The 24574-nt window shown below is 42.2% G+C and overlaps 1 protein-coding gene across 4 annotated transcripts in view; it reads right to left on the bottom strand.

Annotated features, from left to right (window-relative positions):
- LOC118390081 (clathrin heavy chain 1) overlaps window positions 1–22029 on the bottom strand; it is a 50685-nt gene extending 28656 nt beyond the window's left edge. For 3 of the 4 annotated variants that reach the window (XM_052457011.1, XM_035780279.2, XM_035780281.2), the window contains exons 1-5: window positions 21712–22028; window positions 6517–6724; window positions 2354–2622; window positions 1054–1215; window positions 688–801 (exon numbers count right to left, since the gene is read on the bottom strand). In XM_052457011.1, coding sequence (XP_052312971.1) covers window positions 688–801; window positions 1054–1215; window positions 2354–2622; window positions 6517–6724; window positions 21712–21753 — 795 coding nt within the window. In that variant the 5' untranslated portion in view covers window positions 21754–22028. Of the gene's footprint in view, window positions 1–687; window positions 802–1053; window positions 1216–2353; window positions 2623–6516; window positions 6725–21711 lie in introns of all 4 variants that reach the window. The other variant, XM_035780276.2, reaches the window with a different exon arrangement.
- Between the last annotated feature and the right edge of the window lie 2545 nt (window positions 22030–24574).

Genomic DNA, 24574 nt, shown 5'->3' with positions numbered 1-24574 from the left:
CAGTCTCATGGCCTGGAGATAGAAGCTGTGTTTTAGTCTCTAGGTCCCAGCTTTGATGCACCTATACAGTCTTGCCCTTCTAGATGGTAGTGGGGTGTACATGCAGTGGCTGAGGTCCATGATGATCTTCTTGGCCTTCCTGTGACACCAGTTGCTGTAAATGTCCTGGAGGGCAGGAAGTGTGCCCCCAATGATGCACTGGGCTGACCCCACCACCCTCTGGAGAGCCCTGCGGTTGCAAACAGTGCAATTGCTGCACCAGGCAGTGATACAGCCTGACAAGATACTCTCAATAGTGCATCTGTAGAGGGGTCAAGACAAATTTCTTCAGCCTCCTGAGGTTGAAGTGGCACTTTTTGCACCTTCTTCACCACACTGTGTGTAAATGGACCATTTCAGGTCATCAGCGATGTCCAAGCCCCTCTTCACTATGTGCAGTCAGAGTCACAATGTCAGGCTGCCCTGGTCTAACAGGGGCAAACAGTGAAAAGTACAGTCCATGGTTCCTGACAGGCCATCACGAATGCCCTTTTCACAATATTGTGCCAAATCTGATATTTTTTCACATTCTCATTTCTATGCAATTATGGTGAATCCGTAACCAGGCCACTGCAGCACAGCTTGGCATGGCTCAGTAGTGTGAAATGGGTATAACAGTTATACGTACAATACATAGCTATTATGTACCTGCATGGCCACTGGGAAGTCATTCTGAGCCTCTGGAGGGAAGAACACATCCACTGCTTTCTTTGGAAAAGGCTGGTTCCCTGTGGCTGGGGTGCCCACCTCAATGATGTGCAACTACATTAGAGAGGATCATTGAGAGCAATGTCATTTACGGTCATCTACAAAGTGCTTAGCCAACGGGCAAAACTAGTTGCAATGACATCAATACAACCAGATTTCAACCACTTAGTGGTAATCTGGTTATAATTACGTTATTTAAAACCAGATTTGTGCGCTGAGTATTGTCAAGTGAAAACAATATATCTACCAACCACAATAGACTTTAACCTGCCAGCCCTGTCTCCCTCTTCTCCTCCCCTGTCCTACCTTTCCCCCAGCCTGTCCTCTCACAGCAAAGCAGAACAGTGTGGACTCCTCTGTGTTGCCCTCCATCTTGAACTGTGCGAAGCCTGCGGCATGGCCCTCGATGGGCTGTGACACCTTTCTGTCCACAGAGTACAGCTGCATGGCACCCACCACACGGTTTTGCTGCAGCAGAGAAAACAGAAACCTGTTAAACTACAGAGCAACAGGGTATGCAATGTTCTGCTTGGCAGTCAGTCGATGGAGTTTGATGATGCATACTAAGGCCACGCCACGTGTGTGATCAGGGATATTCACTATCATGGAGGTTTTGTATTTGATTAGGATCCCCATTAGCTGTTGCGAAAGCAGCAGCTACTCTTCCTGGGGTCCACACAAAACATGACATAATACAGGACATTAATAGACAACAGCTCAAGGCCTGACCTTCATATACTTAAAATGTCAGTCTACATATCAGTACATACACACAATATCTAGGTCAAAAAGGGGACAGGCGTTGTGCAGTGTTTTTTGAAACCAGGTTTGTTGTTAATTTCAACAACATGAAATGAAGGGAGTTCAATGCAATAATGGCTCTATATAGTACTGGACGTCAACATGAATTTGTGCTGGATTTGGGGACTGTGAAAAGATCCCTGGTGGCAAGTCTGGTGGGTGGGTGTGTGTCAGAGCTGTGTGCAAGTTGACTATGAAAACAATGGGATTTTCAACATTGTTTCTTATAAAAATAAGTGATGCATTCAGTCTCTCCTCAACTCTTAGCTAAGAGATACTAGAATGCATAGTATTGATATTAGCCCTCTGATTACAGTGAAGAGCAAGATGTGCCATTGTGTTCTGGGCCTGCTGCAGCTTAACTAGGTCCTTCAGAGCAGCACCAGACCATAAAGCCCCACAGTGGAGGTGTCATAATACCTATCAAACCTAGCAGACAAATAGGGAAATGGTTCCAAACATTATTCCACCATTCATTTTTCACAATAGGGAATTTTAGAAACACTTAAAATAAGGGCTGTGTTGTGTAGGCTTACCCTGGCATGACGTTTTGATAACCATGTAAATCTCTCAGACAAGAAGACTTATTATATTTGGCTCTATTCTCAGATCCAAAAATGCTACCTAGCATCAAAGTAGACATCATGCAAGAGCAGAAGTCCCTGCAAACTAGCTTGCTTTGTGGAGTGTAGCGTCAAAAATCAGAGCATCTCTATCACCGACAGACCTCTTCCCCATATTTACAACCATAATATAGTGAGTGCGCTCGCATGAATATGCATGAGTGTGTGTTTAAGACAGTAACCTGTGCGGAGATGCCAATGAGCAGCAGCCATCTCTGCTTGGCGTCAGTGCGGTAGTTGATGATTTGACAGCCCGCCAGGCTGGAGTGCCGGTCAAAGACTTTGATTGGCTGGGAGTCCCCCTCCATGCTCCAATGGTAGACAGCATTGTCAGTCACAAGTGCCACTGTGTTCAGGGAGATCCACTTCCAGAAGGTGACGTCATCAGTCATGGTGTGGGCCTTCATCTTGCTCTTCATCTCAATGTTAAAGATCTGAAGGGTTTTGGCGGCTGAGAGGGGCAGAGGGAGGAGAGAGAGGGGCATCGCATGGGAGAACAACCCGTTGTGGCTAATCTGAGAGCTAAATCAACACACAGGTCAGAGTTATAGAGAGCCACACACACACACCGGACTGAGGGAAAGGTAAATACCAAATTACACTTGAGTAACGAGAGTCAAGCTCGAAATGTTGGTAGTCATGGCTCAGAGAGCATCAGGCAAGGAGGTCACCATGACTTACTAAAACACCAGTCAGAGTTTAAGAAAAGAAAAGCAAAATGTTTACATAACCACAAATCTTACATATCTGCATCAAGGTCAAATATAAGAAGAGAGGACTAATGAATACTTATGGACAGTATTAAAGGGAGAGGAAAGAGTGTTGCAGAATGTTTGGGGACTGGCAAATAAAACCACTTAAACTAATGGAGAAGAGGGGTTCTCAATAGTGATTAAGACTGTGCGTTGCTACATGTTATTTAATAGTGTTAATATATCAATGATAGGTTAGAAAAGGTTACTCACCTGTGTTTTGTTTGATTAGTTTTGGGTGAATAAACATTAACTAGGTAAGCTAAAGCCTTAAGAAGCATTAATATATTTCCTGTTCATTTACCATATCGAAAGCTAATTGTAAATCACAAAAAGCAATTAACTTCCAAAAGCTGCAGAATTATTTTTGCCGTGTTAGTGACAGCCGCTGATTCATAATCACAGCATCAGACCAGTTTGCAGTGGACCAATAATAGCATAGGCAGCCAAATTTTAAATTCAACAAGGTGAATTTTGATTGGAACAGATTAAGCAATTGAAAGTGTGCATGGTGAGAATCTGCACACAGTGTGTATTCTGATGTTCCCATCCCACAGGGTGACTAAACCATCACATGACAGACTTAGCATAGTGGTTGAGAGGGAGGGGAGGCCCTGTCTGAATCCATATTAGGGAATAGGAAGAAGGTATCTAGCAATGCTACGATGCTAGTGACCACGGCCCTGCGTTTCCCACTAGTTCTGTCTAACAGTAGCTACGACACAGATGATTGGGAATGACAAAAGTCATGATGGCCCTATTCAACATCTCTATACTCCTGGCCTGAAATGTTCACTTACTACAGCCACTACCATCTGATAGGATAGTCTTACTGGACACGTACAGTGCATTTGGAAAGTATTCAGAACCCTTAACTTGTTCCACATTTTGTTAAATTACAGCCTTATTCTAAAATGTTTCTCAATCTACACACAAATACCACCATAATGACAAAACAGGTTAAGAATAGTTTGCAAATGCATTAAAAATATTTTTAAAATTACAAAATTATTCAAACCCCTTTGCTATGGGACTCTAAATTGAGCTCAGGTGCATCCGGTTTCCATTGATCATTCTTGAGATGTTCCTACAACTTGATTCGAGTCCACCTGTGGTAAATTCAATTGATTGGACATGATTTGGAAAGGCACACACCTGTCTATATAAGGTCCCACAGGTGACAGTACATGTCAGAGCAAAAACCAAGACATGAGGTCAAAGGTATTGTCTGTAAAGCTCAGACAGGATTGCGTCAAGGCACAGATCTGGGGAAGGGCACCAAAATGTTTTTGCAGCATTGAAGGTCCCCAATAACACAGTGGCCTCCGTCAACCTTAAATGGAAGTGTAGAACCACCAAGACTCTTCCTAGAACTGGCTGCCCGGCCAAACTAAGCAATCGGGGGAGAAGGGCCTTGGTCGAGGAGGTGACCAAGAACCCGATGGTCACTGACAGAGCTCCTCTAGAGATGGGAGAACCATCCAGAAAGACAACCATCTCTGCAACACTCCACCAATCAGGCCTTTATTGTAGAGTGGCCAGACAAAAGCCACTCCTCAGTAAAAGGCATGACAGCCCGCTTGGAGTTTGCCAAAAGACACCTAGACTCTCAGATCATGAAAAACAACTAGATTATCTTCTGCCTGAATGTCAAGTGTCATGTCTGGAGGAAACCTGGCACCATCCCTACGGTGAAGCATGATGGTGGCAGCATCATGCTGTTGGGATGTTTTTCAGCGGAAGGTAATGGGAGACTAGTCAGGATCGAGGGAAAGATTAACGGAGCAATGTACAGAGAGATCCTTGATGACGTCCTGAGCGTTCAGGAGGTGGTTCTCAAACTGGGGCGAATGTTCACCTTCCAACAGGACAATGACACTAAGCACACAGCCAAGACAACGCAGGAGTGGCGTCGGGACAAGTCTCAATGTCCTTGAGTGGCCCAGCCAGAGCCTGGACTTGAACCCGATCTAACATTTCTGGAAATAGCTGTGCAGCGACACTCACTATCCAACCTGACAGAGCTTAAAAGGATCTTCATGGAAGAATGGGAGAAACTCCCCAAATATATGCGTGCCAAGCTTGTAGTGTCATACCCAAGAACACTGGAGGCTGTAATCACTGCCAATGTAAATGTGATGTTTTTTTAGGTGGGGGGGGGGGACTATTGAATCAATTTTAGAATAAGGCAGTAATGTAACAATGTGGAATAAGTCAAAAGGTCTAAATACTTTCAGAATGCACTGTGTATCATCTAATCAATAGTAGTATAGGAGCAGAGCAACCATCAGAGTATGAACACTGATTCAACATCACCCAGGGCACGTTCACTGCCTACAACTTTGGATCTACCATGAGTTGGCTAGCTATGAAGGAATTCTAAACGTTTTAATAAAAGATGAAACATCCCAAGTAACCTAGCTCATGTCTATTTACTGCTTTACCTCAATCTTATGTGGTCTTGGATTAAATAACCTAAGCTTAGAGCAATGAAAATTACACAGCTCTTATGACAACGATAGTGAAACCTGTAGGCAACCATGGGGTTGGCCAACATTACTCTTGAACACAGAGGAACTGGGGCAGGGAATCCGAATGGCATACAAATTTGTGCAAATAGAAATGTAGCTAAAATCATAATTTGACTCACAATATTTCCACCCCCAAAACAGATACTAAATCACTGGTACATCTAAGCAAATGATTGATGTAATGCCAACATTCAAGCTAGATGGTTGTGAAAGCCAAATCCTGTTTAGATGGCCTAATAGTTAGACATAAGTGTACAAAATATAATATGTATTTAAAAAAATGTGTATGGATTTGTCCTGATTCCATATTAAAATCAGTGTATTTTGCCAAATTGATGTTCAACTATATGCAGACAGGGTTTGGAAAATAAAGTACAATGGGACTGGCACAATGGGAATCAGTCTCCAGCTGGAGGATAACATGGTGCTAACAGCTTGGTTATGCGTCTAATATGAAAGAAGAGACTGGTGTGGGTGTTTTCTATTGACCCTAATAACCGGATTTAAAAACAGGATTTAGAACTTGCACAACTCAGGTGTACTGAAATTTTAACTCACCGTCTGCGTACACATAAGAAAGCAGTAAACAAACAAAACAGAGAAACAAAAACAAAACAAACAGACAAAGCAATTATGGCTGCTGAACAAGAACGTAAAAATCACACTTCTGTTGGGTCACAGGTCAGTAAACCAAATGTCTGGCAAGATTCCGGCTGGGCCAATCAAAATGACTTTACAAAACTAAATATAAATAGCTGTATGTGGACTTAAAACAGATGTTGACTACACTGAATGGATGTTGGATGTTGACAAATCTGCTGGCTACATTACAAACATGTAAAAACTGAATCATGAAGATGGGCAGGCCCATTAAGGGTTAAATGCTGCTATACTCCATCCATAAAAACATCAACACAACCTTAAGCGGATGGAATGTAAGCCTACGTATGATAACTCTTGTACGTACAAATAACTCCCTGCAGAGGTTAACCTCTGCAGGGATTTTATCCTGGTTTAATGAAGGCTAAACGAAATTCAGGCTGTCAGTTCCAATTGGCGTACCTTTAAGTGCAATGACTTTGGAGGCAGGGTTCATGATGGCGCTGTCTGCAGAGATTGGTCTGCGGATGGGAGTGTTGGGGTCGGCCATGTCGATGATCACCACCTGTGCCTGCTCGCCCACCTTCTCCCGGATACAGATGAACTTATCAGACTCCATCGTCAGGGTGCTGAACCCAATGTTGGCTGGGTTAATGCCCAAGTTCTGGAGCTGAGAGAAGGGAGAGAGGAGAAAAGTTGGGTGCTATTTAGCGTTCAATAATATGGGAAGTAGAAGAAACCAGCTGAAACAGAAACACTGAGGGGCTCGAAAATAAGCCAATAAATAGCAATAAGGTCAAACCTTAGTAGGCCTCTCTCTCAAACTGCTATTATAGGAAGATCAACATTTTTATTGGACTTCACCATCAACTGGTGCCAGACAGAATGACAGGTGGGAAGAGAACATGGGAAAGGGTAATTTCAATTTAAAAAAATACAACACACTGACACATTTGTCAATGGGTCATAACTTCTACATTTTGTAACTTAGTTACAAGAAGGTAATAAGGTTGACAAAACTGCAGGTTGTACAGTAGACCTATCTGCACCATTAGATGGGATGAATGAAAGGCCATGGCTAAACTAGTGTTATGTCAGGGGTTTAACATCAGCTCAGGAGTGTGCTGCTGTGTGACTGACTGGTGATGTCATTGAGCTTGACACTGAGTAGCACTCCAGAGAGATGGACCAGAGCAGAGCTGCATGGTTTCTTGGGACTGGGGGGAAGGACCCGGAGGAGGGAGGGGGGCTGGGAGGTGATCTTTGGCCAAAGTAAAACATAGCAAAGTGTGTAATGATCATGCTGTTTAATCAGCTTCTTGATATGCCACACCTGTCAGGTGGATGGATTATCTTGGTCAAGGAGAAATGCTCACTAACAGGGATGTAAACAAATTTGTACACAATTTGAGAGAAATAAGCTTTGTGTGAATGGAACTTTTCTGGGATCTTTTATTTCATCTCATGAAACATGGGACCAACACTTTACATGTTGCGTTAATATTTTTGTTCAGTGTTGTAGCTCTTTTGAATCGTGGCCATCAAAACAGTTTAACACACGATTGCATTTAGAATTGTTTTGTTTCACTCCAGTACCAGCTTCGAGGTGCTCTCGCAGACTATTCCGCTCCTCAAACTAGGCTCTGCACACTGTGCGTGTGTAACAAATCAAATACACACGCACCAATTTAATTCCACTAAGTTATGCAATGACAAGGCATTGTGGTGATGCTAACACACCCCATTTCTGGGACGCTTTAAATAGATGTTCCAGAAAGTTCCCGCAGGGGAACAGACTATACCACCCTAAAAGCACCGGAATTCAGTAGACTCCCTATCCTGTTCTGACCGGTTGTTGAACTCACAATGACAACACACAGAGACTGTATAGTCAACCTGCATGAGGAGGAACACAAGGGGTTAACCGGTGTTCCAATAAAGACCTGCGGGACGCTAGATTAACAGCACCACTCTGTCACCCAGTCTGTCTGCCAGGCCTGGCCAGCACAGTACCTATAGACCAGCCTCAAACTCATACTGACTCTCAAACCCTGACACAGCAACAACCTGCTGTCTGCAGGGAAGTGCTGCATACTGTGCCCATGGACCCATTTATCACTGAGAAGGGTCATGGTAACATTTGGTGGCACTGCGTTTGAGGATAAGTCGGACAGGTTTTTCCTCACCTCGTTTTACTTTCTCACCATATTCTAGTTGTGTAATGTAGGGCTGTACATGTGTTTACTGGATTAGGGCTGCCAGGCATAACGTGTCTGTGATTATGAGAGTAATAGCTAGACTACAACCTGCAGGTATTTGTTTAGGCTGAGGCTCATTAATGATGCAGGCCAGGGAGCTCCTTCTCCCTCCACAGCTACTAGGGGCTGAGGGAGAATCATCCATCCATCTATCGATCTATCTAGCTCCTCAGACTTGAAATGCAGCCAAAACTGAGTTTGCTTTCAGATCACATACATGACACTGAGGGGAGTTGAATTTAAACTGAAGATAAAAAACAGGGACTGCCCTCAAGACAGACACAGGGCTGAGCTACCATACCAGCTGCAGGAGAAGAGGTGGCAAGTGACAGGAATAGAGTCTGACAGAGAGAGGGGCAGGGGACAGGGTAGGGGGTGAAGAGTTTTAATTGCTGCCCCAAGCTTAAACACACCGCTACAGAATTATTCTGTACGCAGCTGTTTGGCACAACCCCTCGCCTCACCACATCTACTAAGACATTTCAACTAATATCAGATGGCATATTCCTTAGTTTCTTGAAATAAATCTGTATTACACAAAGGCCAAACATAGAATTTGGGAATGTAAGCAGATTGTATTTTATTCCTCCTCACAAAGCAAATCTTGGAGGACGTCATTCCAAATCTTGGAGGACATGTCATTCCATACTGGAATTCCCCTAGATAATGCCTTTGATTCTATAAAAGTGCACATGAAGAAGCTCAAACAGGGAGACCTAATCTATTCAAATCAAAACCAGTGGCCTGCTTTACAGGTTACTGGCCAAAATGCATAACATTTGATTTTAATTTTTTTTTTTTTTTTACTTGTTGATTTAATTAATGTAGCCTACTCAAACAATGTAGCCTAGGCCAGACAATTTGAAACACTTTGGCCCACTGCTAATCAGCTAACACAAACCACATTTCCAGGAAGAGCCCACATCTTTATCAATGGTGAGACACACCCTCCACAACCCCAACCGGCCAGCACCGCATTCTTTCACTCATGTGTAGCAGCCTAGGAGCCTTTCAATGACAGAGTGGTTCTTCCTTTAAAAGTTGTGTCATACTGCAGAACGGCTTGCGGAGTGCCGCAGACTTCTTAAGTTATTTAACTGTCAGCCATTGTTGCAATTCATGCTATTTAGTGCTAGTTTGACCACCAGGGGGCATTTTTGAGAAGCTAAGTTATTGAAATGACATGGAGCTGTAGGCCTAAGAGTCCTGCTTGCTGTAGGTGTTTAACTTTCCTATTGGCAAAGCAAACAAGTCATCCATGTCTTTAAATACAGTCAATCATTTGTTATAAAAACAAAACAACAAAAGGGAGCCTTGAACAATTAAACAATGAATAAACCGCAACATGTCGGCTAAAGCGATTTAATTCAAGAATGCATTTGACAGTATAATATTGGCTTTACTAGGAGACTTTAAAACATTTTTTTGTTAAGACTATGGGATTTATGGTGTTTCTATTCCAAGAAAAATTCAAATGCATTTTACTCGGTACCCCCGTATATAGCCTCGTTATTTTTTAAATATTTTTTTTACTTTAGTTAATAAAATATTTACCAAATAAACTCTTTCTTGAACTGCACTGTCGATTAAGGGCTTGTAAGTAAGCATTTCACAGTAAGATCTACACTTGTATTCAGCACATGTGACGATTTGAAATGATTGATTTCGAAGAAAGAAAATGTAAACGCATGTTTATTAGGATACTGTGCAGTGACTTTTAATACAATGGTCCTCCTACTTGATGTCCTTCTTGGCAAGAGTATTGTCCTGCTAGTCCATCATGGGTGGATGGATTCTTTTGTATTCCAATGTATTGAATGAATGTAGTCATTAGTGATTTGCCATTCTCAAAGTGAAAACATTGTTTGCAGAGTTCAACCTGCTACACTTGTGAAAAACAAGTATTTTAAAATGTTATTTTCAAAATGCCTCCAACTGTCCATCACTACTGTAAACCGACAACAGTATTATAAAAATAAATACACAGCATCTGCAGTGGTGCAAATATACTGTATTATTGAATTGGATTTTTTTGTAAAGGTATGTGTTTATTAGGCCACTGTGCAGTCTGACAAAAAGCAACAGGACAATGTTTTCTGTAGCCTACATAGTAAAGTGCCTAATTCCTCACACAAGGGAGAGCAGGACATGACCAGACTTTCTCAGTGACCTCAAGTACACATTAACTTGGTCTTTAATTAACGCTTTTCAGGTTGCGTCGGTCACGGACAGAAACCTCTGAGACACAGTATTAATGAAGACTCAGAGGTTCACTAGTAAGACACATGGGCCGGACGACGCTGGTTCAATTGTGCGTTGCCTCTCCCTGTCTCCCGGTCGCAGCCGGCTACGACACAGCCCGGGTCTGTAACGACACTTCACGCACTGCAGTGCCTTAGACCGCTGCGCCACTCGGGAGGCCATCTCAGCAAGGTTTTACCCATGGTCGTGGAGCTGGGGGTGGAAGCGCAACTAAAATTGAACTGAGATGTACAGTAGCTGAAAAAGACTTTCAAAATGCAGATGTTTATCATTATTTTATTAACAAAAGCATAAAAGATGTTGATGAACAAATACTGTACAACTTTAGATTTAAGCATCGAATACATTGTAAGTTTGCCATTTTTGGCCATTAGGCTACACTTTACAAAAGGACTCCACTCTGACTGCAGCATTAATCAGTAGTCTAACTGTGGTACAAATTGGGGAATTTGTCACATCTAGCCAAGCTATTAGACTATCCTTTTGTAAATTAGTGGGGGTGTTTATGTTTCAGTCCTTCTTCAATATAATCCTTTATTCAGAAGGTTAAACCCATAGGTCTGCAGTAATTTAAATTACCTGGTACATTTTCATTATGTTATAATAATCAAAGCCTTGTGGGAATGTTAAAAAGTCCAAAAGTTACAGGAGGAGTTAGACATTTGGCTGTCAGAAGTATTAAAAATAAACCAATGTCAGCCTTTAAATGCTTTATTATCCAAATGTTGAAAGTGAGTGTGGGCAATGGAGAGAAACAAACCGGTGCAGTTTGAGGCGGAGAGTTAGATGGGGGTGTGAGCAGGTGGGTCTGGGCAGGTGTGTAGTAGTTGTTGTTTGTATATTTTGTATGGCCTAAAAATATCAAATAAAATCTTATAAAATAGGGAACAATGACAAGCTTGCAACACATCTGATTATTCAATATGAACAGGATTTATTTTAATTTACATTCTTCATTGTAACCACAATGTCATAAATAATTGAACACACATGAGCAGATTAACTTCGTCGTTAATAAATGTTTTGACCATCAAAGAATGTTGGTACTTATTTATTTTTGATCCAAAGCCACAAATGAGTGAGTCACTCAGCTTTATGCTCACTTTCTATAGAGGAGCTATCACCCTTTCACACTGTGGTAAACAAAGACCGTTTGTTATTTACAATTATTTATTTTGGTTTTTAGAGGTAGAGAAAGCAAAAGCCCACCGTGCCTATTTTTCCAAAATCGTCAGTTCATATGTCAAGTGTAATTCGGCATTGCATTTACCTAAGTTCTCTAAAAATTCCAGGAACACCGCCAGAATCTGTTCTTGTTGTTGCCTGATGCAGGACTCTAGTGCCAGAGAAGAGACTCTCAGACTGAAACATTCACACCTCCATTTAATTTATGAAAAGATAGTCAACTTGTGCACCGTTTATACTACCGATAGAATGCTGATATATCTCCCCCTTGTGATAGTGTGGCGCAATGACAGAATGATGCAATTTACCACAATCTGTCACAAACCAGCTCAATTTTTAAAAGGAAGAACCACTGCACACACAGAAATGTAATAGCCTACAGTTATTCATTCATTATTCATTTAACAAAACCTGAGAAAAAATCCAACCAGGAAGTGGGAAATCTGAGATTTGTAGTTTAAGTCTTTGCCTATCCAATAGAGTGTCTGTGGGGTTATATTGCACTTCCCAAGGTTTCCACTAGATGTCAAGTCTTTAGAACCTTGTTTGAGGCTTCTACTGTGAAGAGGGAGAGAATAAGAGCTATTTGAGTCAGCAGTCTGGCAGAATGCCATGAGCTCAGTCAGGCGCACGACCGTGAGCTAGCTGCGTTCCTTCTCATTTCTAAAGACAAAGGAATTGTCCAGTTGAAACATTATTGAAGATTTATGTTAAAAACAATCTAAAGGATTGATTCTATACATTGTTTGACATGTTTCTACGAACTGTAATATAACTTTGAATTTGTCTGAACTAATTGCTCACGTTAAAAGACATTAAAAGAGCTATTGGAGTTAATAAGCAGGAACTCTCCTGTATCATTATTACAGAAGTGACAAAAAAAGAGCTAGCTACCCATCTAATTATATGGTCGCAATTCTATTCTATTACACAGATAGCTGTACACTCCAGTTTAGGGCGGCATTTAGTATACCACTGATGACATCACTGGAGCATAACCATCACTCATTGGCTGGAGGGATGCCCTGACCTTGCTGCTATTGGTTGGTGGAAGGGAACTCTGTAGGCAGTGCGTAAGAAGTAACGACCCACAACTGAATTGAACAGTAAACAATGGAGCTCTGCTGCAGAAGCAGCCCTACAGCCAAACACGATCCATCACTCAGGAAAGACACTCCGTTACATTTAGAGCTGCCTGGCCACTGTGGGTGACTCACACAGAAACCCACTACAAATGTTACTATCTCCCTAAAGATAAGCTTGGCCTTATCCAAGCCCAGAACAGAACACATACTACCACTACTTTTCAAGATATGCAAGGCCATTATTGAAGAGATCCCACTGATGACAGGACTATGATGATTTGTGTTTGAAACAAACCTGGTTGGAGGCTTGGACATTTATGGTGACATTTGTAGTGATATTTGTAAAAATGAAGACACACTGATGCCTTGTCAGACAAGGCCCTGGAGAAGTTCACCAATGTTCTTCAAAATGAACAGTGCATATCACTCTACAAAAAATAAACTCATGGCTGACAAATCAAAGGGAATGTATGTATACTGGATTCGCATTTGAACCTCTAGACATGATGCCTATGCCAAAGCATTTGAGGAAGTCGTATATCTGACCAATATTACTCGGAGTGGACAGTGGACAGAAATCCCTCAATGGGAGTGTCCTTCTGTCCTATAACAGTCATTCCACAATGGTCTAGACAGATTTACATGCTCTTCATCCTCCATGAGGTCTCTCTATGCTGGCGGCTGGAGGAAAAACTTTTGATTCAACATGAAAACAGCCATAAAACAGGAACTTAAAGTCCAGCAGGCATGCCCCCAGTGCGCCCTCCATCTCCACTGCACAATGAATGTGTTACACTGACCGGAACCCAAATAATTCAGTTCAGAGACAGAGATGTTGAACTAGAGCAAAATTATTTGTCTGTCCACAACGAATTTCCTTGGCTAACATTATGAGCACACACTAAGCAGGCACTAACATAGCCACCCCACATAGGCATGCATGACATCACTGAGAAGGAATGTGTGAGAAACCAAGTCAAATTAATACCATACACACCAACATGGAGGAGGCTGGAAACTCACTAATTTAGTCATGAGGTTGTGTCCTCTGCCCTTACAGACTAGTGTTGGGTTAACTACCCCATGGCAATAGCTGGACTGGTGGGTTTGGGCACATTCCAGCTCAAGGCCTTTTATTCCAGATGCTATTGAAACACTGCATTAACTTCTTGGATATAGGGGGCGCTATTTTAATTTTTGGAGGAAAAACGTTCCCGTTTTAAACAAGATATTTTGTCATGAAAAGATGCTCGACTATGCATATAATTGACAGCTTTGGAAAGAAAACACTGACGTTTCCAAAACTGCAAAGATATTGTCTGTGAGTGCCACAGAACTGATGTTACAGGCGAAACCCAGGTAAAAATCCAATCAGGAAGTGCCGCATTTTTTAAAACCGCCTCATGCCAATGACTCCTTATATGGCTGTGAAGGAGCTAGGAGTCAGCTTACATTTTCCCTAAGGTGTCTGCAGCATTGTGACGTCTTTTTAGGCATTTCCATTGGAGAATGGCTGTAAGAGACCATATAGGGCGAGTGGACGCATGGTGTCACCCGGAGAAAACCTTGCGTAAAATACTGAGGTAGCCATTTTTCCAATCGTTTCTTATGAGAAACCAACTGCCTCCACTGATATATTATCGAATACATATGTTAAAAACACCTTGAGGATGGATCCTAAACAACGTTTGCCATGTTTCTGTCGATATTATGGAGCAAATTTTGAAAAAAGTTCAGTGTTATAGTTGAAGTATTTTCGGTCGATTTCTCAGCCAAGCAGGATGAACAAACGTGATGTTTTTCGCCTACAAAAATATTATTTTTGGAAAAAAAGGAACATTTGCTATCTAACTGAGAGTCTCCTGAGTGAAAGCATCTGAAGTTCTTCAAAGGTAAATTATTTAATTTGGTTGCTTTTCTTATTTTTGTGAAAATGTTGCCTGCTGCCAACACAGCCTAGCATAGCATTATGCCATGCTAAACTTACACAAATGCTTGTCTAGCGTTGGCTGTAACACATATTTTGAAAATCTGAGATGACAGTGTTAACAAAAGGCTAAGCTTGTGTTTGAATATATTTATTTCATTTCATTTGCGCTTTTCATGAATAGGAAACGTTGCGTTATGGTAATGCGCTTGAGGCTATGATTACGCTCCCGGATACGGGATTGCTCGTCGCTAGAGGTTAACTACGACATGTAAACTGACAGCAGGGGAGCATGAGCAACACTTGACAGAAGAGATGTAAGAAAGGGAATGATTGTCAGCGCCAAGGCTTCCGCAAAGTGTTGCGCTTATTTATCTGACGGGTGTTCTCGTCTGCCGAATTCACTTTGCCACGGCAGCACGATGAGAGAAAGAGGAGAGAGGGAACAGAGCGAGAAAGAGTGCGAGATTGGGGATACAAAAATACGGATAAGAGGTTTACAGAGTGAAGGGTGGAGGGAGCATGATAGTCTCCCCTCCTAAAAGGAGTAATGAAACCAGCCAGGCAATTGACTCTGTGCTGCGGGAAGAAACAGACAGACTGCCACAAGGCCACAGTGAGTCACTCCTCATCCATCAGACCTCTCATCATCCATTACCATCACCACTACCTTTCCAAACCATGTCTCTCTTATCATTGTCACAAATCACATGAAATCCCCGAACTAGATCTTAAAATGGCACAACAGTGGAGTATGCTCTGCATACTTCTGTTACGTAACACTGGGAAGCAGACAGGAAATCTAGATGCAGCTCTATAATAGATTAGCAGCTCCTGGTTCCAGGTGCACTGGAGTGGCTGGATCAAATGGATACCCAATACACTACAGCCTCACTGGCAGAAAGTGGTTCAGTAGTGATGCACTGTGTGGAACGAATGACATTCCAAGGAAAGATGCAACTGTACTCTCTGTCCCTGGCTAGAATCAAAGCTTATGTTAAGATGAATAGGCTAAAATGCAAATCAGACACTTCCCTCGAACCCCATGTGAAGCGTTCTCAACCTGAGCAAGCCGCAGACCCATGCATCCATCTGCTGATTTAACAAGAGGTTTGCTTTTCCTCTCTTCCTTCAAGGGAACAAGGGCACCTTGCTCAGCACAAAAGCCCCTGCGTCCTGCAGGGATTCAAGGAAGGGCAGAATGTGCTTAGGCTTGCAGGGGGTCCCAGCTCCAAACTGCTCTATTACTCCACAACAGGAAGCAGGAGCCCATTGTCTCACAGATTGACCATGGGTCGGGGGACATGTGACCAGCACCAACCCAGGGGTAAGGAAGACAGGTCCTCTGGTCTGACAGATATAAGGGAAGAGGGGAGGAAAAGGAGAGATAAAAAGATGAATTCAGAGTGGAGTCCAGCCACTGGTCAAGCCAGTTCTCCTCTCTAGGTTTCTTCCTAGGTTTTGGCCTTTCTAGGGAGTTTTTCCTAGCCACCGTGCTTTTACACCTGCATTGCTTGCTGTTTGGGGTTTTAGGCTGGGTTTCTGTACAGCACTTTGAGATATCAGCTGATGTACAAAGGGCTATATAAATACATTCGATTTGATTTGACTGAGGGTTGGTTTCCAGATAGTTTAGTGGCTTTTCCTTTTTGTGAAATGCTTTGCTGCTTTATTGTATGTTCAGGTGTCCTACACTGAGGAATGTCAAGTGTTTAGCAAATCCATATCCTCACAAGCATGTCACGAGATATCAGCTGCTTAGAGTTCAAAGTTCCCCACACAAACCTTTGAAGGTGAGGTTTTAAAGAACGCAGGCATAAAAAGTTTCTTTACACCTATTACGCACTAAACAGAGTTTAGTGGTGGGGTAAAATGTAATGTCTTCCATTTAAATGCCATTCGACAACAGTTATTGCTGTGGTAAAATAAATAAAGACTTTCAAGCAGTGAGCAGAGTCATGTAGGAGGAGAAATGTACAGTATGTGACCTTGAGTAGGGCATCTCATTTTCAGCTGAACTGGTTACATTGTTGTAACTTGTTCAAGCTGCATAAATAGAGAGAATGAGAATGTTCTGTTCTCTGCTAGCAGCCCTAGTAGGATAATACTAGATGACTACATGTAGAGTCACATCAAGCAGATAGATGTTCTTACAGATGCTCCCAGGACCATCTGCCATGTAATCAAAAACATTTTATCAAGAGACAACTAGCCATCTCTTGAATAAAGTGGGAAGGAATATAAAGATAGTGAGTGGCCTTATTGAAGTGAAACATTGCCGAGATATGATATTGATAAGCACTAAGATATTTATTGACATATCCAGTTTAACCTCTCAATATAAACAAACATTTGGCACAGGTGAGGAAACTTGACTCCTCACACCCTCTGTTACAGAATACTAATAGCAAGGGAAACCTTTGTCAACACAGGGTCAGGAACAATGTCTTCACTCAGTGAATAGGAGTCCAACATGCATTATGTTCAAGACACTATCCCCAACTCCGAGGAAAACCAAGTGTGTGTGGTGAGTAAAAAAACAATGCCTGGAAAAACAGTCAGGGCCCTTGTACCTCCGAGAGAGGAAAAGTCCAGTTCTATACAGCCAGCTGTATAAATGGCTGATTTATAAAAATGCAAGCTATGCAAGTAGCCTCGGATGAGTGAGGACAGAGGACACCGTCAGAGGGAGAGCAAATAAAGTGGATGGGAGGCTTCAACGTATAGGTCCAGTGGTGCAGCTCACCATGAGGTTCTCTCAGCCTCTGGGGTCAGTCTGTGTGAACATAAGTGTGCTTTAAAGCAGATCGGACTGCTGCTACTGGCTGAACAAATAGCGTTTATCTGGTGTAGGCAGTCTTTGTAAATAAGAATTTGTTCTTAACCGACTTGCCTTGTTAAATATAAAATAAAAAGTAATGGACCTGACTGAGTTTGGCTGGCTCAGTCTCTGTACTGTATTAGAACAGCAGTACTGGGCTGGATGTGTGTGTGTGTGAGAAAACATCCATCGCCTGCCCACTGGAGCACCGTGATGTCATAGAAGCAGATACGAGAGGCGGACCTTAAAGGAGTCAGTAACTGACTCACATCATGTGACCATACTGCACCAATTGGCTCAAAGTGAGGCCCTGGTAGTTTCCTGGGAGCTTGTTAGCTCTCCTGTGTGTATGGAGCCGTATACCTACCGGCCCAGATACCTGACAGCCCAGCAGAGATTTATGAAGACACTCCAGAGGGAGTGTGGACATAAACCCAACAGGGAGGATGACAGATGATCACAATAGAAAGGAAAGGGGGATACTTAGTTGTACAACTGAATACCTTCAACTGAAATGTGTCTTCCGCATTTAACCCAACCCCTCTGAATCAGAGAAGTGCGGGTGGCTGCCTTAAATCAACATCCACGTCTTCGGCGGCTGGAGAACAATGGGTTAACTGCCTCGCTCAGGGGGGAATAACAGATTTTTACCCTGTCAGCTCGAGGATTTGATCCAGCAACCTTTCGGTTACTGGCCCAACACTCTAACCACTAGCCTACCTGTCGCCCCATAAGCCTCTGCTTTGCATTTCATCATGTAAATGGGTGACCTACACCGAAGGTGCTTTAAAGCACACTTATGTTCACCCAGACTGACCCCAGAGGCTGAGGGAACCTCATGGTGAGCTGCACCACTGAGCTTATACGTTGAACCTTTGGGTCTTCATTTCCAATTACAGCACACCATGAATGGCCCAGTTGAAGGACAATGTGTGGGAAATATTCTGCATGATCCACTGCTCATACCTCGCTCTACACCATCCGTGAAACACGCATGAAACAGCATATGCAAGTAAAGCATTAGTGATGGCAGCTGGACTCCCCAGGGTATATATATATCGGTCACATACAATGACGTACGTGCCAATGACAGAAATCAGAGGATACTTATTACACTAAATTTGTGAGCTGCGGGCGCTGTTAGGCAACAGAAACTAGTAAATAAATGCACTGCATAGTGAGAGCACAATATCCTTCTCTAGCTTTGCGCTGAAAATGCTTTCATGTCTAGAATAACTTGACACAGCCTTAAAAAACGGGAGCATGCACCAGAGGTCAATGTGAATTCTACACACAGTGTTGGTAATTCATAGACAGAGTACTAGTATTAAGTCTCACTCAAGATGCAGGAGAAAGATGGTGGATGTGGTGCACAACACCCCTGCCTCACACCCTACAGCTACAAACTAAAGTGCCAGCTTAGCTCAATCTCAATTCACAGAATAGCCAGTACATTATCTAAACAGTCCCACCTTCCTCTATCTTCTGAAACACCCACTCCTGCAATTAGACCCTTCAAGGGCATAAAACTCAACATAAACTGTAGATTATAATTCCACAAACTAAAGGCCTTTACAAGGGCTTGTCAACCTCAGACGTGATGTATGAATAGCTAAAGCTATATTTAGATTAATTTGATTAGTCAACTTTATCTTCAGTACAGGTACATTAGTGATATGGAGTGCTATTAGGGCCAGGTCGCTACCAATATCTTGATAATTGTTAGTATCGTGGCAAAGAAAAACAAAACGGATTTAACTTCTTTCGGAAAACAAACATCATTATGTTGTCATCCAGAGTCACAATTGATTGTATATTTTACATACAGCAGGTTTTTAAAGGACCAAAGAGTTTGGTCTGCTTTGTGTTTTCATTTTAGCCATGGAAAAAAAATCTAGAGATACTGGTATCATCCTGGCACTAAGGGCTATTGCTGTGAATGCACTGTGCAGCAGTAAAGGCTGGAGTGTATACTAGGTCTAGTGTTTGGGGACTACGCCTGCAGGGCTAATTTGTGTTATCACCATTCCCGTCTGCAGAAAAAAAAGAAAGAAAAGAGGACAGTCCAACAACATTGGCTCAGTGACATCCCTTCACCTCTCCAACATCTGTGGTTAGCCATAATCCTCTGGAGAATATCCTATCATTTTACACCACAGATTGAAATACTGAGAAATTACAGTTGCAATTCCCCTCAGACACCATACAATATCCATGAGAAAAGAGAAGAGAAACTAGAATCAATGTAATAGCAAAAACAGCACTACTCCAGATGTAGAGGCAAAACTGCACAATTTAACAGCAAAAGTGAATCTCAGTCACATGCAGCGCTTTGTCTATAAGTATTGTAGTAAAGCTATTATTCTGACTGAAAAATAAATACTACATATTTCCACCTCTCCTAACAGTTTTGTTTATGAGTCATGCTTAAAAACAAACCAACTTTGCATCGTGTCTAGCAACACAATGTAAAACCAATTATTTTTCAGAAACCAAGATGTTTGCAGATCGCATGTCTCGTTCTGAATCTGAGGCTCCACAAAAAGACCAGAGACTGATTTATTCATTCGCTAGCTCACTTAGAGATCTTTCAAGCCAGCAGTCTTGACACAATACATGCACTCCAAGGAGCATAAATGTTTTCCACTTCCTCAACTTGACCTACTGTGAGTTTAATAGTCACCATGACGTGATGTAGCCTATGTCAGGCTAAGGTGTGGTCATTCAAAACCACAAACACTCCCAGTCACATATATTGCCTAATAGAGGAAGACTTTTTCATTGGTCAAATGTCATTTGTGTAGCTTTTTAGTGCTCGAGGTAAATGTTTTGGGCTCTCGAGAGGTGCAGCGGTCTAAGGTACTGCATCTCAGTGCTTGAGGCATCACTACAGAGACCCTGGTTCAAATCCAGGCTGTATCACAACCGGCCGTGATTGAGAGTCCCAGAGAGGAGCACACAATTGGCCCAGCGTCGTCCGGGTTTGGCCTTCATTGTAAATAAGAATGTTCTTAATTGACTTTCCTAGTTAAATAAAGGTTAAAATAAATACATTGTCCACTGAAAATAAACTACACCCAAACTGCCCAAGAGTTTAAACTCATTTCATTAACAGAACAGTAATCAAACTTATATGTGATGGAAAATCATTAGTCAGTGTGCATTCATACAAAAGTACATGAAATAGCCTTATCTAATTATGTGTGAAGATGTGTTATACACCTGCTGATGACATGCTTTATTTAACTAGGAAAGTCAATTAAGAATCATGAGGCAGGCAGCCCACTTAACCTAATCTGCATGAATGAAAGGATATTCATGATACTGTTAGGGAAGGAAAGAATGAAACGTTGCCTATTCTTCAGTACTGACATTGAGGGAAATGACTATCAGGCTTGGTGTTAACTAGTGAACTCACACCGCCGGCTGAGCTAGACCTGCTTATTCAAAACTAAGGCAAGTACAGGTGTAAATAGAAATGTAACTCAACTCGCCTGATAGTTCAGATCTGTGACAGTAAGAATGTTAGCTAAACTAGCTACTATAGGTGGCTGGCTAACTTTAGCTTACTAACATGTGATCCGGGTTGAATGGTCATCACATTTAGATAGCTATAATTAACGACAGATGGTTTATTGCTGAATTGGTATTAATATATTTCCTTCATGTAGCTAGCTAGCTACAACACATTTGTGAGCAGCTGGCTAGTAGATTTAGGCTAAGCTAACGTTAGCTGGTCTCATACTGGTTAGTTGGCAAACTATCTATATTGTAGCTAACGTTAGCCAACTATAACAATAAGTTATTGGCCTACTAACGACTTCGCCGTCCATACCAATGGGTAAGACAACTTGCTCGCTAGTTAGAAACTATATCTATATAGTTACTGTATCTAGTTAACTAATGTCATCCATCGTCAGCGTCCCACCGAGCTGGGCGGCGATGTCATGATTAGCTACCTAGCTAACTCAGCCAACATTATGTTGAGGTCATTTTCATTCAGAGATAAGCGATGCGTGTTACTCGTCGGTTATGTTAGTATCCTAATGAACAATGAATGAGGAAAGTAATACATTATAATTTTTCAGAAATATCACCATTCATTCAACATAACGTTACCTGCAGGTGCTCCTGAAAGCGAATAGGCAGGATCTGAGCCATGGCGGTTCCTTTGCTCTCCTCCCGATTCTCCTAATGCTAACACACTACGGCTTCTTCTCAGATCCTAGCCGGACAGCCAGGAAAAGCCTAGTTTAAAGTCCAATTGGTTAGACTTGTATGACAATGTGTTGTCAATATACTGGTGATTGTAATTGTCCTTTTGCTGTTTACTTGCTTCCCCAGTGATGACGGTCTGATACCGCTGCACTGAACACACTGGACCTTCAATGGCGGTGGTGGAGGCTGCTCGGGAGAGAAACAATCCGGAAATGGCAGTGTACTTCAGTGGGGCGGACGAATACACATATTTATGTTTCAAAAAGTGTAATTTCCAATCACGATTAGCATTTTATGTATAATATTCACAATTGAAAACTATTCATTTTTATACAATCCAAGAAAACTTACTAAAATGTAGTGCAAAGGGCGCATACAATTTGGGCGATTAAGGATACATTGGTACTATTTCTTTGCGATTCGCCCTTTGATTTTTGCCACATCATTCGTCCTCGTGAATGAACGTCAGTTCCTACTTGCGTACTACGGTTCCCAGTGGCGTAAAGTACTTAAGTAAAAATACTTTCAAGTTATACTTAAATCGTTTTGGGGGGTATTTGTACTTTACTATTCATATTGACTTCTTTTACTTTTACTTCACTACATTCCTAAACAAAATGATGTACTTTTTACTCTATACATTTTCCCGGACACCCAAAATAAGTAATTACATTTTGAATGCTCAAACAGGACAGGAAAATGGTCCAATTCATGCACGTATCAAGAGAACATCCCTGGTCATCCCCCGCCTCTGATCTGGAGGATTCACGATACACAAATGCTTCATTTGTAAATTATGTCTTAGTGTTTGAGAGTGTCCCTGGCTATCCGTAAATTGGGGGGGGACTAGAAAATTGTGCGGTCTGGTTTGCTTAATTTTTAATTATTTATACTTTTGATGCTTAAGTATATTTTTGCAATTACATTTACTTCTGATACTTAGGTATATTTTAAACCAAATACTTTTAGACCTTTACAAAAGTAGTGTTTTACTGGGTAATGTTCACTTTTACTTGTCATTTTCTATTAAGGTATCTTTACTTTTACTCAAGTATGACAATTGGGTACTTTTCCCACCACTGCCGGTTCCCCACCGTTGAAGGCTTTGAAAGGGTTGTAGCCCTTATAATAAAAGCATGATATTAGAGTTTTGTATGCCTCTTGAATTCACTTGTTTATCTGGTCGATATTGTGTGTATTTGCTTTATCTTCAAACCACTCACTTTCTATAACTAGACTTTATTCCTCAACTAGACTTGATGCTAGCCCAAAAGTCGGAAGTTGGCGATATTGAGTTATTTAATTTTACAGTCCAAAGGGAATCTATGCAGCTGGCTATACTTAACCAATAAGGTACAAGGAGGTGTGGCATATGGCCAATATACCACGGCTAAGGGCTGTTCTTAGGCACGTGCATAGTCACTTTAATAACTCTGCCTACATGCACATATTACCGCAACTAAACTGTGCCCCTGTACATTGACTCGTACCGGTACCCCCCTGTCTATAGTCTTGCTATTGTTATTTTACTGCAGCTCTTTAATTACTTGTTACTTTTATTTCTTATTCTTACTCATATATATTTTTAACTGCATTGTTGGTTAGGGGCACATAAGTAAGCATTTCACTGTAAGGTCTACACCTGTTCGGCCCATGTGACTAATCAAATTTTATTTTATTTTATTTGATCTACCACAAACCTCATGGTACCTTATTGCTATTAGAAACTGGTTAGCAACGTAATTAGAGCAGTAAAAATAAATGTTTTGTCATACCCGTGGTATATGGTCTGATATACCACAGCTGTCAGCCAATAAGCATTCAGTGCTCGAACCACCCAGTTTAAAAACAGCTTGTCATGACTTCCACCTTCCTTTTCTGTTGGTTATGTCTTATTGGTTTCACCTGTTTCTCGTTTGGGGTTTGGTTTAGGGCTATTTAAGCCTGTTATGCCCGCCTGCTTTTGTGCAGGCTTGTTTCTCTGTTCTGTTTTGTAGATGCTATTGTTTGTATTTTTACGGACTGTTTGTGTCCTGTTTTGGGCCGGTTATTTATTCGCCTGTTGTTTTGGCATGACCTTTTCTCACCGGAATAAATACGGTTTTCCTTAAACCTCTGCTCTCTGCGCCTGACTCCGCCCCCACCACTCTTAGTTACGTAACACAGCTATAGTTCCCATGGACCAGTTCATACGTACCACGGCCGGCCCGCTCATTAGGCGGCCAACTATGACTTGTTATTGTTATTTTGTATTAGTGTTCAGTTCAATAAATAAACATGAACACTTACCACGCTGCGCTTTGGTCCGACTACTCTTCCTCATCTGACGACGAAAATCGTTACAGAACTACACACCACAAACGGACCAAGCAGCGTGGTAACAGGGAGCAGGGGGTTCAGGACTCCTGGACATGGGAGGAGATATTCGATGGACAGGGACCCTGGAGACAGGCTGGGAAATATCGCCGCCCGCAAGAAGACCTGGAGGCAGCTAAAGCTGAGAGGCGGCGATATGAGGCAAGGCAACGCAACAGGCACGAGAGACAGCCCCAAAATCATTTTTTGGGGGGCACACAGGGAGATTTGCAGAGTCAGGCGAGAGACCTGAGCCAACTCCCTGTGCTTACCGGAAGCAGAGTGGTCCTGGTGAAGCGCACGGTGTCTCCAGTGCGCGCTCATAGCCCGGAGCGCTACATGCCAGCCCACCGCAAGTGCCATGCAAGAGTGGGCATCCAGCCAGGGCGGATTGTGCCAGCTCAGCGCG

Source organism: Oncorhynchus keta, chromosome 11 (assembly GCF_023373465.1).
Source record: "Oncorhynchus keta strain PuntledgeMale-10-30-2019 chromosome 11, Oket_V2, whole genome shotgun sequence".
NCBI lineage: Eukaryota > Metazoa > Chordata > Actinopteri > Salmoniformes > Salmonidae > Oncorhynchus > Oncorhynchus keta.
Note: the sequence above shows the minus strand (reverse complement) of the source record. Positions and strands in the feature narration are given on the sequence as shown.